Raw genomic sequence first — 15324 nt, 5'->3', positions numbered from 1 at the left:
TAAATACGCTTTAAATGCATCCCAAAGAACTGGAAGATCAACTTCTCCCATGTCATTCTCTTTGAAGAAGTTTTTTATTTCTTGTTCTATTTTATTTTTAATGTCTTCCCTCAATAAAACAGGTTATCTACGGACCAGGAACTGTGTCTTATTTTCCCCCTGGGAGATCTTATCCTACATTCTACCGGAGCATGGTCTGACCAAAGTGTTATACCAATAGAAGAATCCTCAATGAGACCAACTATGCAATTTAAACCTGTGGAAGTAATATGTATAACCTTTTGTTCGGATGGATAAATCTCCATGTCTATTAGAGAGAATTTATCTATGATATCACACAATGTGGTTTTAGAGGATGATGGTCTACCCACAAAATTATTTGTATTCGATCTATCTAGTTTTCTATCCATAATAAAATTCAGGTCTGCCCCTATGATAAATGAACCTTCCTGAAAATCTCTTAGTTTGTTCAGCGTATCCTCTATAAAAGGGAGTTGTTCTGTATTAGGTACATATAGGGAAGTTATTGTTACTGGTTTCAGGTCTAATGTGCACTTAACAGAAATCTCCCCTTTGGATCTTCCATAACATGCTGGCATACAAAATGAAGGGGTTTAGAAATTAAAATGGCAATGCCATGACTCTTAGAAAAACTAGGTGCCTGAAACTGAAGAGAGAACTATGGTGTTTTAAGCACTAGTTGCTTATCTGTTCTTAGGTGAGTCTCCTGAAATAGAAGGCTTAGATTTCAGTATTAATGATTTTATACATTGCCTCTTCACCTGGTTCTTCTAAGAGTCATGGCATTGCCATTTTAATTTCTATTAAATTAAATAGCATCCTCCACGTGGAGAGCTTTCATGACTGTAGGGATTCATATTAATTTTATGTACAGCACAGCTACAATAATTATCTGTTGCCTCACCTACAAGCCAAGTAGGGAATGGATGGAGCAGCTGGCTGCAAAGTGCCAGGGTGGGAGAGAGGGAGGTGGAAGGAAACCCCCCTGCTTGCATGCAGCCTGCAGTCCCTTCTTGACTCCTAAGTTTTAGGCTTGGCTGCCTCGGCTTGGCCACGTTCAGAGCCTCCAGCATTTGCCCCTACCCCCTGAAAGCTTCTGGCTCTGCAATGGATGGGCAAGGGTGCCCCCCCCCAACTTTTTAAAAAGCACCCTGACTTTAAAATCCTGGCTATGCCCCTGGTTTAAAACCCTTCTTATTAGGTTTGCAAGGCTCTTACCAAACAGATTTTCTCCTACCCTTGTGAGGTGCAAACCATCTCCCAATAGAAGAGCTGCATCTTTAAAGCATAAGCCATGCTCCAAAAATCCAAACCTTTCCTGATGACACCATGTACATAGTCATTTATTTGCGGTATTCTTCTTTCCCTTCCTAAACCATGGTCTTCAACTGGAAGAACTGACGAAAACACAACCTGCGCTCCCAGGTCCTTCACCTTCTTACCCAGAGCCAAATAATCTGTTAATACATTCTGGGCTATACCACACTGTATCATTTGTTCCCACATGGATGAGCAAGAAAGTTGCAATCACAGTGTTGCAATCTCAAAATCACAATGTGAGTCTTTTAAAGCATCTAACCTTTACTCTAGAACAGTAACTTTATAACTTTAGCTTTGCAGACAGCTTCTGGCCTGTTTCAATGGAAGTATTCAAATATCAGCTCAGGTTGTGCAAAATAAGTTTGACTTCCTTGTTTCGCCATTTTGTAGCTCACATGCACATGTTGTCCAGAAGTATACGACACACAGTGCCTCCAGGAGATTGCCAAAATGTGGCTGCTGAGAGCCCCATAAACCTCACAAATATTTCCTATGGGCCACCTTCTCAATGCCCAGATCCAACTAATAATATGAAAACAAAGCGTATGAACAACCAAGACCTCTGGAATTTTGACCTCTTATCCCCACCGCACTCAACAGCCCCACCAACTAGAGATGGACATGGAATGAGAAAATAGTGGTTCATGGCTCATTTGATTGCCTGAACTAGTGTTTCATGATTCATATGGTTGCCCAAACTGGTTTGTGGTTTGTTGGTTCAGGAGGTCTAAAACTCACAGGGAATCTTCAGCAGGCTCCCTCCACCCACCCTCCACGTTTGGCAAAGATTGGAGTTGGAATGTCCAAGTTATAGCCCTCCAAAGCAGGTGCCCCCAGGAAAGCTTCAGGTCTCATGACAACTAACTCTTCTCTCTTTGTGCAGCAAAGTGAAAGCTGCAGAATCAGGGTGTTTGCTTCCATAGAACAGAATGTGAGCTCCTTGACTGGTTTCTGGAGCTATCAATCAAACTACAGATAACTGCTCTGGATATTTCTAGGGCTCCCAGAAGACCACCGCCAGCATTGCCTAGGAACTGAATGAGTCGGCGCCAGGCTGTCTGGGAAAATGAATTGCAAAAACAAAACAAATGAACCACAAAGGAAAAAAGGTGTTTTGTTTTTCAATTCAAGAAGAAGAAGATGATGATATTGGATTTATATCCCTCACTCCACTCTGAAGAGTCTCAGAGCGGCTCACAATCTCCTTTCCCTTCCTCCCCCACAACAGACACCCTGTGAGGTGGGCGGGGCTGGAGAGGGCTCTCACAGCAGCTGCCCTTTCAAGGACAACTACCAGAGCTATGGCTGACCCAAGGCCATGCTAGCAGGTGCAAGTGGAGAAGTGGGGAATCAAACCCGGCTCTCCCAGATAAGAGTCTGCACACTTAACCACTACACCAAACTGGCTCTCCAAGCATGGCCTGAGCAAACAAACTGGTTCAAAAAGAACCAAGAATCGACCTGGTTCAAAAAGAACCAAGAATTTGTGCCCATCCCTACTGCCAACCCAACTCATTGATTCTGAGCTACCAAATATGTCTAGTGATGACAGAACAGCAACTGACTTTCCCATGATAGAAGACCAGTGGACCCTTTTTTCAAAGCACTTGGAAGACTGCATTTAGAGAGCAAATTGGGATTTCCCCCTCCAATTAATATTCCTTAATATATATCATATCAAGGATGGGGTTAGCATCAAGAGCTGGAGTCCATTAAAACAATGCTAAAACACCCAACAGTGACCTCAGTTCATGTTAACTTTCCATATGAAATCCCCTCACTCAAAAAAAAAATGCTTTTTAAATTTGCAAGGCTAAAAGTCAGTCTGAGGGCATGATAATTTTGTATGTGTGTGAATATAATATGTGCAGTGGAAGCAATTTTCAGCAGCTGTTGGGGAAGCTTATAGGCAACTGGAAGTCCAGTGAGGAAACTGCTGATAAGCAGTTTCAAATGAACTCCAGTGTGCCACATAAACCTCTGAGGGACTCCCATTAAGAGTTGCAGAGAATTATGGGAAGCCCCGGTCAAACAGCAGGACAGTCTTTGTGTACATGTTTACGTAAAGAACACAAAGAACAAGCAAGGCGAACGGGGAATCCTTGACAGCAATTGGAACAAGTGCCAGAAATACTCTGTACAGGAAAAATCTATATTTGTAATAATCACTTTTGTCTCTTTAGCTTCTATCGTTCAACTTTTTGTCAAGCACAGGGAGGAGAGCATAGGGGGAACAGAGAGAGACTGGGGATAATTGGAAGGGCTGAAGCAGGAACAGCATTAAGAGAGTAGGGGTTTGTGCAAAACACTAGAGTTCTTCCCCTGCCCATAAGAAGCTTCTTAATAGGTTTAATGCTCTTATAAGAACTCACAAGATACTGAATAATGCATGACTCTTCACATAAAAGGAAGCAGACTTCACTTCTTCTGGGTTAACAATTTAAAAAAAATTTAACTAATGGAGCAGGCATCTATGTTTCTACCTGCAGTGAGTTCCACGATGAAGATGGGAAATTTAGAAGAATGTTTGAAACAAGTGAAAACTTCCTACACATCAGAAAATCAAAAAAGCAGGTAAGAAAAATAATAGTTTTCAAGCTGCTTAAGAAGGTTACAAATGGCTAGCAATTTGGAAATATAACTTTCCCAATTAACTGTGTGTTTGTGTGTTTTCAATGGAACCTTCAAAGACATTTGAACAAGAGTAATGAAGTATTTTTTTTCCATGAGCTGGTGTCAGGAACAAGTCCCTGACAAAGATTTGTTGCAATCTTGTGGTTTAATAATAATAATAATAATAAATAATAATAAACTTTTTATTTATACCCCGCCCTCCCCGCCTAGGCAGGCTCAGGTTTATTAACTTTCCTAATATTATTGTGATTGCTGATGAATGGCTAATTGTCCCAAGCAAATTCATATATCCACAGTTCTATTGTTTTATATATTCATATCATATATGCATTTATGTATATGTATTCATGACTGTACTGTATTATGTCAGTATTTACCAACCTTTAAATATAAATCAGTACAACCTATTGTGGGAAGCAAGGGCCTAATCTTGTCTCCTTGGGAACAGAAGATAAGTACCAACCAAAAATCTCTGCAAAACTGGAATGTGACCTTGGAGAAAAGTAACATCATGGTCTGGGAACTAATTCAAAGACTTTTGAGCAGGAAAGAGTTAGGCAGGAGAAAGGATGGGCCATTAACCTGTAGCCTATATCTGGTCTGGATTTATCACCTATTGTCAGTCTGGCAAGACACGAAGTCTTGCATGCTCTTGCTACAAGTGTTTGCTATCTGATTCTTCATTAAAGCTTCTTTTGCATCTACTCAACAAGTCTTGTGATAGTGAAGGAGAGCCCCTGAATAATTAATTAATACTCCCAATAATAGTAAGATTTGTCATATTGAGTAAAAATATGCTTTGCCTTCAAACAAAGGGGTCTGTTGTAAAAGTGCCGTTAGAAACTGACTCTACCGCCCAGTGGGTGTGAGCTCCAGCTGTAAGATTAGATAAGGGAACAGCCTCCTACAGGCAACTTGCTGTGATAGATAAGTAAGGAAACTTAGTGGAGGTGGGGCCTTTGAAATCAGATAAGCCTGTGTGCCTGCCTGCTTGTTTTCTGTGTGAATAAAACTGTCTGTATGTAGAATGATTGTAACTCAGTCATTTTGGGGGCCCATGCCCGACTAGGTTCTGCTTATGGTACCATAAAGTAAACCTCGCTTCAAACCATTAAGTCTGTGCGGACCTCGTTATTTCTCTGCTTCAATAGATTCTGGGTAAAACTTTACAGCCGGAGCATGAACACTGCTTTGGGTTCCTACAGCAGAGAAAGGCAGTATATAAACGTAATAAAATAAAACAAATTTAGTGATCAGAAACTACAAGCGTACATGAAGATGCTGTCTATTATATGTATGGGAGTGTATCCCCTTCCACAGATCAACATATTTCTGTTTTTCAGTTAGGCAAGGTTAATGTTTATCTTTAGGATGATCTTGAAATCTAATCCCCATTAAAATCAAACAGAGCACTTGTTGTGACCTGACTACAATCATTCTAAAACTGATTTTGCATGTTATCTTATAAGAAGGCACACCTTCCAGATACAAATGAGAACTGTGCTTTGTTTCTGTTAATGCAATCAGAGTTTGTTGTATCATAAAGGACCTAAACAAAAAACTTTAAATGAGCAATGCTTACTAAAAGAGGAATAAAAACATGTACTGTTACTACAAGTAGGAATAAAAATACGTATTGTTTTACTGAGACAATAATACTTTCATAATACTTTGACCAGTAAGTTACAAATTCAAAACAGCTGAGTATTGTGCCAACTAATCTGAGCATTTGCTGTCCACATAATTATGTACCTGACTTTAAACATTTTGAATTTATTTTTATAGTTGCACAGAATGCTTCTTAAGAAAGTGGGAAGACTGCAATCCCTCTGGAAGAGAATACCCTCATTCTTCATGACCAGTTACATCTGCAATAAGGCAGGCTTGTCTGGACTGGCACATCTTTTCCTCAGAATTCTAGTTGGCACCCAAGAATATAATTTTCTTCCAGCTTTCTGAAAACCTTTCACAATTTATTCCAAAACTGTTCAAACTGCAAACCAATGAGAGCAGTTTGCACAACACAGGTTGTCCACCAGGCCACTCCCACATCTCAAAGGATTAGCCATCTTCGACCTCCATTATCCAGTGGCACTAGAAGTAACAAAATGGCAAAGTTATCTGTCTTCAGCTGAGGACTAGGGGTGTGCATTCGGTTCGGCCGAACCAAATAGACCGCCAAATACCCCCTGATTTGGAAGTATAGGGCGTCGTATACTTCCGAATCCAATTAGAAGGTATTACACAGGAGCTGTATACCGCTCCCCGTATAATTCCAAATCAATATTTGGAAGTATACAGAACTCGACGTAAAAGGCGGGAAAGGAACTTCTGCAGCCTCAGGGAAGCTGCTTGCCTCCTTTCCCACCTTTGGAAGCCTTTTCCTGCCTCTCCCATAGCCTCCCTGGGATTAGGGAGGGGGAGAGGAGCCCCAGCAGCCAATCCAAAGCATGTATTTGCAAAATGCATTGCAAATGTATGCTTTGGAAGGCTGTTGTGTAGCTGATGGATGGGCTAATACCCCAGCCATCAGCAACATTGTTGTTCTTTTGTTTACTTGGGTATCCAAGTAAACAGTGTTCTATGGCCAATCACAGAGCAGTGGTATTTTTTGAAACTGCTCTGTGTAGGGCCAGAGAACTTTTTAAAGGAACCTTCAGGGCAGTCAGCAATCAAAATCAATGACTAAGTGCACTCACTTAAGCAAAACTCAAAATTGCCCCCCAAAAAGAGAACTCGTGAAGTTACATGAGCCAATGAATTTAGGAATGCCCTCTTAGAACCAAGCTGGACCCTGCTCTCGCTTCTGCTGTAAGGCATGGACAAGGGGCTCATGGAATTCAATGGCAGTGATGTTCTGCAAGTCTGTTTATTTATTTAGGTATTTACATGCACTTTGCTCCTCAACTAAGGACTCAAAGGGATTTAGAACATAGTTTTCTCCTCCTCTGTCTACCCCAGTGAAGGAGCTGCATCATTCCAACACTACTTTTTCTTTCCCACGTCAACATACAGATAAACAAATAAGACTGATCCATGATCCCCATGTTATGGAGCATTCACATGACACAGACGAAGTATTCAGAAGGTTAAAGAGGTGATGTGGGGCACCAAGAACACCATTAAGTTTCTCTGCAGAGCCTCTGTCTGTAGCCTTAAGGTATACATTTTTTGCAAGGTTGTTGTTGTTTTTGTTGTTGTTTTGCACAGCTTCAGAGTCACAAAGATAATGCACAACCTGGGAATTCTTTATTAGTAATGGCTTTTATCAACAGCTTCCAGAACTCCAACAAAGTTATGTGTTACAAAAAACGTTATGAAAGTTAATCTTTAAAAGATGACCTCAGTGCACATTTCAAAGGTCTCATCGGAAAAAAAACCCATTGCTTTTATCCTTTTCAAACTATTAATCCTAAACACATATAAAAGAAACAGCACAGCTATGATAAACTAATATAAAAAGCTCTCAGTCAAAGTGCAGCGTCTCTTTAAAGACTGAGAAATGTTGATCAAAGAATCATAGAGTTGATCATCTGGTCCAACCTGCTACACAATGCAGGAAAATTACAAATACCTCCCCCCTACACATACCCCCAGTAACCCCTGCTCCAAGCCCAGAAAATGGCAAAAGTGGGGAGACCTTCTGGGGCAGCAGAAAACAACTCTGCACCACCCTCTATATCACAGCCCTTCAAGTACTTGAAGATGTTGATCATATTACCTTCTCAGCTGTCTCCTCTCCAGGCTAAACATCCCCAACTCCTTCAGACTTTCCTTTTGGACTTGGTCTCGAGACCCCCCATCATCTTTGTTGCCCTCCTCTGGACACGTTCCAGCTTCTCTATGTCCTTCTTAAATTGTGGTGCCCAAAACTGAACACAATACTCTAGGTGAGATCTAACCAGAGCAGAGGAAGCTGATACCATCACTTTGCGTCTAACCAGAGCAGAGCAAACTGATACCCTCACTGTACTTCGGTTGATACAGCCCAAAATTGCACTGACCTTTTTAGCTACTGCATCACACTGCTGACTCATGTTCAGTGTATGGTCCACTAAGACCCCTAGATCCTTTCCACATGTACTACTGCCAAGAGAAATCTCCCCCATCCTATAATTATGCATTGGATTTTTCCTACCTAAATGCAGAACTTTATATTTATTCTTGGTAAAATTAATTTTATTTTTTACCTCTTTTTTAAGATGCCACTGGTCGTTTGTTGTTAGTCTTTAAGGATGCCACCAGACTTTTGTTTTACTTTCTTACAATAGACTAACAATTCTACCCCTTGGCACAACTCAATCATTCCAGCCAGATAATGGCCTAATCCTCACTAAGGTAGACAACTTGGGTCTAGGCTGTACCGCTTCAGCCTGTAGATGTTAACTCATATGACTGGGAGCAGATTAAGATAGGTAGCTGCATTGCTCTGAAGTAATATAACAAAGTTTGAGTTCAGCGGCACACATCTTTAAGATCAACAAAGTTTAATTCTGAGTATCTGCTTTTGTGCTCATGCTTCAGACCAACATGACTACCTGAATCTAGATTTTGTGGAGGATTCCAGCATAGCCATTTCTACAAGAACAGGGTTTTGTTCTCTTTTGTCTTTTGGACAAGGCAATCAGTCATGTGAGCTCCTGTTTGCAGTCTATGTTTGCAGGGCTCCAGACACAATTTACCTCTCAGTGAGAACCTGGCCATTATCCTGTACAACTTCTTGGAAGATCAAGTTTTGTTTGCTTATAGGACTGTAATCCAAGTAAGAAGCAAAAAATACTGATTTTATTCAACCAATCAAGAGAGGTCAAAACTTCCAAACATGCAGTGCTATTTCAAAACCTCTTTTCAGGACACTTCTGCCTGCATTAATCTCAGCCAGTTCACACAGGAGCTCCGCTACAGTGTGAGACTGTTAATTCACACGGCTGACTTTCGGCAAAGAGTCCAGGGTACCCTAGCAAAAAGGTTGTGGGCACTTTTGAAACTCATGGCATGGACCAGAGCACAGGATGTGGCAGTGTGAACCTGGGATTAAAATTTCTACAATACCAACGGGATCCACAAAGAGTCTTGGGAAGGGTTGAATGACTATCTCCCCCATCACTTCAGTCTCTTCCTGTAGAATACCATACATTCATAGAGGCTTGTGCAGGCCACTTTTCTTATACAACTTCTGATTCCATCACCACTTACAGAACTTTAATTCTAATATTCACTCACTTAACATGTAGAACGTTACAGTGCTATCTTTTTTCGGTAGCAATGCACCTGCGAAATATAACAAAGCTGGAGTCCAGTAGCACCATTAAGACCAACAAAGTTTCATTCAGAATGTAAGCTTTTGTGTGCATGCAAACTTCATCAGACAATGAAATGTGGTACAGTGAGCAGTGCTACATATAGCTGGTGGGCAGTAGTTAAGCATGCAAAGTAGTTCAAAATTAGAATCCAATGTCAAAATAGTGAAGCTGGCAAATTGAAAAAAACAAACTGAAAGTGAAACTAACAAATTGAAAGAAGTTTGGTCTGGATAGCATTTGCCTGGGAAAACAACAAAGACAGTGAAACGTCAGAACTGAAGAATGACAGAGAGCGTCACAAGGCAATAAATGGAGAGTCTGTTAATTGCTCTATTGCTCCTCAACCCTGGTGGACAGGAATACCTCAACATGTTTTTCTCAGAGGTATTCCTGTCCACCTAATTTACTTTTTAACATGTAGCATACATTATAAATATCATTCCAGTTTGCCAATACAAAAAAGAATACATTAGAGTATAGCTGAAGATGGATTTGGCATATGTAATAAGAAAAACAATCAATATCCCTTATTTAAGTTTGTCAATACAAAAAAAAAGACATTATTCTGATAAAGGTAAAGGTAGCCCCCTGTGCAACCACCAGTCATTTCCAACTCTGGGGTGATGTTGCATCACGACATTTTCATGGCAATCTTTTTATAGGGTGGTTTGCCATTGCCTTCCCCAGTCATCAACACTTTACCCTCAGCAAGCAGGGTACTCAATTTTACCCATCTCGCAAGGATAGAAGCCGGAGTAAACCTTGAGCTGGCTATCTGAACCCAGCTTCCACCGATATCAAACTCAGGCTGTGAGTAGAGCTTGGACTGCAGTAATGCAGCTTACCATTCTGCGCCACGGGGCTCCTTATTCTTATACACTATTCTATTCTAAAAGAGAAGTACATTGGAATACTGTGGATGTATAGCTCTAGTTCAGTGGTCCACAACCCCTGGGCCGGGGACCGATACCGGGCCATGGCCCGCTTGAGATGGGCCATGCAGCCTTGCCACCCCCCGCCCCATGGCGCCTCCTCTTCCCCCTGTTTTCACCATTTTAAGGCTGGAGAAGGGAAGACTCCTTCCCCGACCTTAAAATGGTGAAAATGGGGGCGGGGGGGGGGGGAGTAGACAAGGCTGCGCTGACAGCGGTGGCCAAGGAGGAAAATGGGGGGGAGGCGACGAGGTGGTGCTGACAGCAAAGTTGGAAGGCGGAAAACAGAAGGGGAGGAGGCGGCGAGCCTGCGTGGACGGGGTGACAGCAAAGGAGGAAAATGGAGGGGTGGAGGCAGGAAGGCTGTGCGGATGGTGGCCGCAGAGGAAGGAAAAAAATGGAGGCGGAGAGGCTGTACAGACAGCAGCTGCGAAGAAGGAAATGGGGGGAGGAGGAGGCGGCGAGGATGTACGGGGGGGAGCGAAGGAGGGAGGAGGAAACAGGGGAGAAAAACGGGAGGAGGCGGCGAGGCTGCACAGGGGGCAAAGGAGAGAGGAGGAAACACTGCGAGGGAGAGGCCAAATTGGGTGCCCCTACCCTGCGAGCCCTGGGGCCGTGGTCGGCAGGCCGGCCCCTGGGGCCAAAAAGGTTGGGGACCACTGCTCTAGTTGGTGAAGATGGGTTTAGCATATGTAATGAGATAAGAAACCAATATCCCAGGGAGTGTTTGTTCCAAGTTTCATAATAACTTGTAATTCAGCAATTTCCCTCTCTATTCTGTTCCTGAAGTTCCTTTGCAGTAAAACAGCTACTTTGAAGTCACTCACTGAATCTCCTGGAAAGCTAAAGTGCTCTCCTACAGGTTTTTCATTTTTGTAATTCCGGATGTCAGATTTATGTCCATTTATCCTTTAGTGAAGGGTTTGTCATGTTTGCCCTGTGTAGAGAACTGAAGGGCATTGTTGGCATTTAACGGCATATATAATGTTGGAAGATAAACAAGTGAATGAGCCTGAGCTGGTGTCTCTCTCTCTCTCTCGGCTTGGCTTCGCGAACGAAGATTTAAGAAGGGTGCAATAGTCCACGTCTGCTGCAGGCTCGCTGGTGGCTGACAAGACCAATGCGGGACAGGCAGGTCCGGCCACAGTGGCTGCAGGGAAAAGTCTGATTTAGGGTTGGTGCTGTAGCAGTGCGATTCTTCCTCAATCTCCTTTTGTCCTCAAGACCAGCTATGCGTGCATTCTCAAAGGAAGAGACAGCCTGGTGGATGGTGTGTCTCCATGCTTTGCAATCTGAGGCTAGGTCAGACCACTGGTGATGGTTGATGCTGGTGTAGTTCATGCTGTAAGGTCCAGTGATTTTGTTTCTGAATGTATCTGGTAGCAAAGCTGGCATTTGGGTTTATTGCAAGCTCTGGTACCAGTGCCATTGCTCAAATGAGTTGTTGTATTGTTGTGGGTGAGGAGTTGTTTGAGACCGGGGGGGGGGGGGGCATTCTGTGTGCATAAACGGTTTTCCACCCAGTACTTTTGAAAGAGATCTGTCACTGTCCAATAGAGGTTGCAAGTCATTGATGATGCCTTGAACTGTTTTGAGTTGAGAGATGTGTGTGACATTAGCGGTGTTCTGTTATTGTCTTTTTTGGTCTGTCTTGTAACAGGTTTTCCCAGGGTAACATTCTGGCTTTGTTAATCTGTTTCCTGCTACTAGGACGCCAACTTAGTTCTATTGCTTCAGACCAACATAGCTGCCCACTTCTAGCAAAATGTGTCACAGTGGTGCTGATGGAAAGCTGAGGCACAGAACGGCAGTAAAGCCTGCAACATGTTTCCCAGCACCATAAGTAGGAGGCTGAGGAAGAGAGGACAGGCTGCATACAGCCACCTACACAAAGAGTGGTCTTTTTCTGAACCAGCCAGACCCTTGGTCTATCTAGCTCGGGACTGTATACTCTGATCAAGACTCTCCAAGTTTCTGGTGGAGATCTTGCACGTGAAGTGACATCTCCTCAACCAAGATCTGAGCCCCAATACTACATAAGTGTGCCTTACTCTGAACCAGACCATATCCATGCCATCTGCATCTTTCTCGACCAACAGGCAGTATCCAAGGTCTAGCAGAGATCTCTCTCTCCCAACCGCTAACTTCTCTAATTTTATCATATGAACATACATATGAACATATGAAGCTGCCTTATACTGAATCAGACACTTGGTCCATCAAAGTCAGTATTGCCTTCTCAGACTTGCAGTGGCTCTCCAGGGTCTCAAGCTGAGGTTTTTCACACCTATTTGCCTGGACCCTTTTTTGGAGATGCCAGGGATTGAACCTGGGACCTTCTGCTTGCCAAGCAGATGCTCTACCACTGAGCCACCATCCCTCCCCTTAGACATATGAACATATGAAGCTGCCTTCTACTGAATCAGACCCTCGGTCCATCAAAGTCAGTATTGTCTTCTCAGACTGGCAGCGGCTCTCCAGGGTCTCCAGCTGAGGTTTTTCACACCTATTTGCCTGGACCCTTTTTAGTTGGAGATGCCAGGGATTGAACCTGGGACCTTCTGCTTCCCAAGCAGATGCTCTACCACTGAGCCACCATCCCTCCCCTGCTCTCCAGGGTCTCCAGCTGAGGTTTTTCACACCTATTTGCCTGGACCCTTTTTAGTTGGAGGTGCCAGGGATTGAACCCGGGACCTTCTGCTTCCCAAGCAGATGCTCTACCACTGAGCCACCATCCCTCCCCTGCTCTCCAGGGTCTCCAGCTGAGGTTTTTCACACCTCTTTGCCTGGACCCTTTTTAGTTGGAGATGCCAGGGATTGAACCTGGGACCTTCTGCTTCCCAAGCAGATGCTCTACCACTGAGCCACCATCCCTCCCCTGCTCTCCAGGGTCTCCAGCTGAGGTTTTTCACACCTATTTGCCTGGACCCTTTTTAGTTGGAGGTGCCAGGGATTGAACCCGGGACCTTCTGCTTCCCAAGCAGATGCTCTACCACTGAGCCACCATCCCTCCCCTGCTCTCCAGGGTCTCAAGCTGAGGTTTTTCACACCTCTTTGCCTGGACCCTTTTTAGTTGGAGATGCCAGGGATTGAACCTGGGACCTTCTGCTTCCCAAGCAGATGCTCTACCACTGAGCCACCATCCCTCCCCTGCTCTCCAGGGTCTCCAGCTGAGGTTTTTCACACCTATTTGCCTGGACCCTTTTTAGTTGGAGGTGCCAGGGATTGAACCCGGGACCTTCTGCTTCCCAAGCAGATGCTCTACCACTGAGCCACCATCCCTCCCCTGCTCTCCAGGGTCTCAAGCTGAGGTTTTTCACACCTCTTTGCCTGGACCCTTTTTAGTTGGAGATGCCAGGGATTGAACCTGGGACCTTCTGCTCTACCACTGAACCACTGTCCCTCCCCTATCATTTTCGTTTTAATAATTCCACTTGGTATTATTTGCCTATCCTTTCTGTATGCATCCTTTCCCCCACCTCTGTTATCCATTCTTTTATATACTTTCAAAAAAAGTGTGCTCTTATCGCAACACACCTCCACAGACCTTTCTTTTAACCCGCAGTGGCAAGGACTGAACCTGGGAGCCAGGGCTCTGGCACTGAAACCCCCCTATCCTGGGTCTGGGAAGACCAGCCTTGGCTTCAGCACCCTCTCCAGGGTCTTCCCCATCATCTCCTTAGCCGAGGACCGGACGCGGGACCTTCTTCCACGGAGCCACGGCCCCTCCTCAGTACATCGCGAGGGCGGGATTCGAACTCGGGACTCCCCTCCCCCACGGGCTCCCCCTCCGTCGCCACTCACCCATCAGCGCCCGGAGGTGTTTGAGGCGAGTCAGGACGTCCTTGCGCGGGTCCAGCGCTTTCTGGGTGGACTTCCTGACGTCGGCATGCCCCCTCCGGGAGAACATCCTGCCGCTGCCCGTCGAAGGTCCCGCCGCGGCGGCTCCCCGCTTCCCTCAGACCAGGACTGAGGCGGGCGCCGAGGGGGAGGGGCTTAGGGCGGATGGGGCGAGAGGGGCTCCTTCAAGGAAGTGGGCGGAGACCCTCCTCCCGCGGGTGGGCGGGGCGTGCCCTGCGATAGGGGGAGGGAGGCTAACGAGCCCGCCCTCTGGGCGGGGTTACGAGGAAGGCACGGTGTTTGTGTGGGCGAGGAGGGCAGACCGTAGTTTCGGAGGAGGCGGGGAGGGGGGAAGCGCGTTGTAGGGAACCGCCAATCACCGCCTGCGGCCGCCAGGCAACCCCTCGGAGGACAACAAAGCCCGCAGTGCTGAAAGAGTGGCCCTCAAGGAAACGAGCCGGCGAGCGCGGGGCATGCCGGGAAGTGTAGTCTTTGCCGATCAGCCGCGGCATGGGACGCACCTGCTGGCTGCAGGGTCCGTTTTCGTGCGTCGGGTTGCGGCTGTTTAAATAGCCCAGCCTCGCGCATGAATAATGGCGCCTCCGGGCGAGGCCTTTTGGAAGTATGTGTAATGGTATTTCAGTGCAACGGTTACATGGTGCCTAGTGGCCATATAAGTGCTTTGTGTGAATCATGCAACGTCGTAGTTTTTGTAAGCAAGGTGGTACGTGCGTTGGTTGGGCTTGCGCAATCGGTTGACCGACTCCTGGAAAACTGGTCACGCCGGTTAGGGCTGCGCTGGGGCAATAAAAGGCGCGAAATTATTACGACGGCTACAGTTTCAGTTCTGTACTTAGGAGTATCCCATAAAATGCCTTGTCAGGGAATGTGTGGTTGTGGTTTAGTCGCACAGTCGAGTCCGACTCTTTGCGACCCCCTGGACCAAGTCATGCCAGGCCCTCCTGTCTTCCACCATCCTCCGAAGTCTGCTCAAATTCGTGTTTGTTACATCAGTAACTCTGTCCAGCCATCTCATCTTTTGCCGTCCCCTTCTTCTCTTGCTCTCTGTCTTTCCCAGCATTAGGGTCTTCCCCAGGGAGTGTTCCCTTCTCATTGGGTGGCCAAAGTATTTGCGCTTCAGCATCTGACCTTCCAGGGAACAGTCTGAGTTGATTTCCCTTAGGACTGACTGATTTGATCTTCTTGCAGTCCAAGGGACGCTCCAGAGTCTTCTCCAGGTAATACTGGGCTGTAAATGAGGAAATACTGAAAGC

The 15324-nt window shown here is 45.2% G+C and overlaps 1 protein-coding gene and 1 non-coding gene across 3 annotated transcripts in view; both read right to left on the bottom strand.

Annotated features, from left to right (window-relative positions):
* The window catches only part of RALGAPA2 (Ral GTPase activating protein catalytic subunit alpha 2), a 380381-nt gene extending 366206 nt beyond the window's left edge, over positions 1-14175 (bottom strand). For both annotated transcript variants that reach the window (XM_060253668.1, XM_060253669.1), the window contains exon 1: positions 14015-14175. In XM_060253668.1, the coding sequence (XP_060109651.1) occupies positions 14015-14120 (106 nt within the window). In that variant the 5' untranslated portion in view covers positions 14121-14175. The remainder of the gene's footprint in view (positions 1-14014) is intronic.
* On the bottom strand, positions 12519-12593 carry TRNAA-GGC (transfer RNA alanine (anticodon GGC)). The gene has a single exon. It is a non-coding gene; the product is annotated as a tRNA-Ala (tRNA).
* Positions 14176-15324: the final 1149 nt, after the last annotated feature.

The sequence above is a fragment of the Heteronotia binoei genome, chromosome 14, assembly GCF_032191835.1.
Source record: "Heteronotia binoei isolate CCM8104 ecotype False Entrance Well chromosome 14, APGP_CSIRO_Hbin_v1, whole genome shotgun sequence".
In the NCBI taxonomy this organism is placed as follows: Eukaryota; Metazoa; Chordata; class Lepidosauria; order Squamata; family Gekkonidae; genus Heteronotia; species Heteronotia binoei.
This window is presented reverse-complemented; position numbering and strand designations above follow the sequence as displayed.